At 45.8% G+C, this 2,823-nt stretch overlaps 1 protein-coding gene across 1 annotated transcript; it reads left to right on the top strand.

Moving 5' to 3' along the window:
- Nucleotides 1-320: 320 nt before the first annotated feature.
- On the top strand, nucleotides 321-1,193 carry LOC149262398 (uncharacterized). Its single transcript, XM_089378758.1, has one exon. It carries the CDS (start codon nucleotides 321-323, stop codon nucleotides 1,191-1,193), a length of 873 nt encoding a protein of 290 aa, XP_089234884.1.
- Nucleotides 1,194-2,823: the final 1,630 nt, after the last annotated feature.

Here is a 2,823-nt window from a genome sequence, read left to right as displayed (position 1 = left end):
GCCTGGCAATCCTTTGGGACTCCCGAAACATCAGACTAGATAATATCCATGCCAACAAGAACTTCATCCAAGCTACATTTCACATCATTGGGACAAATATACACGGGCTCTTAACCAATGTATATTTCCCCCAAGAGGCACTACATAAAGCAGAAATCCTCAACGCTCTCTCTGAAATCAACCATGACAGAGTACACCCTTTATGGATTTCCAGAGGAGACTTTAACATGATTACTAGACTGGAAGAGAAGAGGGGAGGAAGGTGCAGAGGGAGTTAGGAAGGAAAACCTCTAAAAGACTTCATTCAGGAAAATAGGCTCATGGACATACCCTTCAATAATGGTTTATACACTTGGAGCAACAGGAGAACAGGGTCACAGCAGATCGCTTCTCGTCTGGATAGATTCTTGCTTTCAGACAATGCTATACATATCGGCGGAGACTTTGCAGCCTCCATCCTGCCTCTGACGGGATCTGATCATTGGCCCATCTCCCTTAAATGGTCGCGCCCTGGCAACCTAACCCGAAGACCATTCCACTTTGAGGAGTTCTGGATGACTCATCCGGACTTCCACGATCTAATCACCTCAGAATGGCACAACTTCACTCCCCCAACAGGATCAAAGATGTTTCAATTTCAGCAGAAGTTAAAGCATCTTAAACGCAAGATCAAAAGATGGAATCATAATTCCTTTGGTAATATTTTTCAAGCTCGGAGCGCCCTTGAGCTAGAAATGAAGCAACTGCAACAGAGGATCATAGATGAAGGCCGATCAGATGATATGTTAGAACGGGAAAAAGGTCTGGAGGCACAAATCACAGAAAGGGCTAAGCAGGAAGAAACGTTATGGAGACAAAAATCTAGAATCAGATGGCTCAAAGACGGAGAGAAAAACACAAAGTTTTTTCACAGCACCACAATCCAGCGCAGAATGAATAACAATATAACTCACCTTCAGAATGAGCAGGGAGACAAGGTGGAAGAGCATGAGGAGATCGAAGGCGAACTCCTCAACTATTTCAGGCAAATGCATAGTGAGCCAAATGTAGACAGATCAAGAGCCATAGACAAAATTACTCGAAACATTCCTAAAATCATCTCAGAAGAGGTGGAATTAGCAGTTCGTCAGCTGAAAGCCGGGAAAGCCCCTGGCCCGGATGGATTCACATCCAACTTTTTTCACAACTTCTAGGAATTGATCAAGTTGGAAGTTTGGCAGGTGGTGGAGGAATCGCGATCCTTAAGGTGGATGTTTCCAGGAGTGAATGCCACATTCATTGCCCTTGTTCCCAAGGTAGAGCTGCCCAGCAAGCCCGACAAATATAGACCTATTGCTCTGTGCAATATAATCTACAAGATAGTCTCCAAGGTCATCGCCTCCAGGCTCAAATTGTTGCTTCCTCTCATCATCTCGCCTGAGCAGTCAGGCTACGTTGAAGGCAGGCAGATCACCGATGGTATAATCCTGACTCATGAAATAATTCATTCATTGAAGCAATCCAAGAAGCCAGGTATGCTCCTCAAACTTGATCTATCGAAGGCTTTTGACAGTCTAAGCTGGTTGTACATTAAAAAAGTTTTAATTGCTTTTGGATTTGCTCCCCCCTGGGTCAGATGGGTTATGAGCCTCATCTCCTCATCATTTTTTTCAATCTTGGTCAATGGAATTCCTTCCCCCACTTTTCATCCTTCCCGGGGCATCAGACAGGGAGACCCCCTCTCCCCTTTCCTATTCGTCATTATGGCTGAAGGATTAGGCAGAAGCATTAAGCTAGCTCAACAATCCCACTGCCTCAGAGGCCTATCATTTCACAACTCTTCAGCTTGCACTCACCAGCAGTTTGTTGATGATACCATGCTTTTTGGGCACCCCTCTATCTAGGAAGCGCGCCAGCTCAATTCTATTCTAACGGACTTCTCGGAAGCCTCTGGAACTTCTGTCAATAAATCCAAATCTCAGATTTTCTTTTTCCATTCCCCGACCACAACTCAAGCTGCCATTGCACGAATACTGGGTTTCTCCATTGCTAACCTTCCATCCAAATATTTAGGTGTGCCTCTGACTGCCTCGGCCCTTAAGAACTCCTCATGGAAAGTCCTCTTGGAAAAACTGGAGACACGTCTCTCCTCTTGGACTCACAGATCTCTGAATATGGCTAGTAGGCTAGTTCTCATAAAAGCAGTTCTTCAGGCCATGCCACTTTACCTCTTCTCCATCCTGGCAGCGCCCAAATGGGTGCTCAAAGAAATCAAGTTGCTCCAAAGATCCTTCCTATGGGGCAGCAACGGCCTCAGGCGTAAGTGGGCTCTTGTCAAATGGGATACAGCTTGTCTCCCAAAGAATGGGGGTGGTATTGGTTTAAGGGATCCTTCTCACAGTAACGAAGTCATGGGCGCCCGGATCTGGTGGAAGTGGCTGACTGCACCCCTCGCCCCCTGGGCTTCTTTATGGACAGCCAAGTATGCAAGCCACTGTCCAATGGAGGAACGAGTTAGAATTTCAGAAGTCAGCATGGGCTCCCTTATATGGAACTCGGCCAAGCAGCATAGAAGTCTCATCCAGTAGCACAGCTTTTGGGAAGTGAAGAATGGAAACACTGCCAGGTTCTGGGAAGACTCATGGCAGCAGATGCCCAAATTAAAGGATCAATTCCCTCATTTGCAATCACCGGCGCAGAATATGCAAGATCAGGATAGAGTCAAAAACTTTTGGAAGCTCTCTTCGACCCAAGAGTATAAGGAATGGCTCAAGGTAGACCAGTTCTTAAGACAAGGAACGCCACAAGCTCAACAAATGATAGACACAGAATTAAAGAAAAGGA

The sequence above is a fragment of the Pinus tabuliformis genome, chromosome 6 (genome assembly GCF_031772625.1).
Source record: "Pinus tabuliformis cultivar Carrire ecotype Pingquan chromosome 6, CPIR1, whole genome shotgun sequence".
Taxonomy (NCBI): Eukaryota; Viridiplantae; Streptophyta; class Pinopsida; order Pinales; family Pinaceae; genus Pinus; species Pinus tabuliformis.
This window is presented reverse-complemented; position numbering and strand designations above follow the sequence as displayed.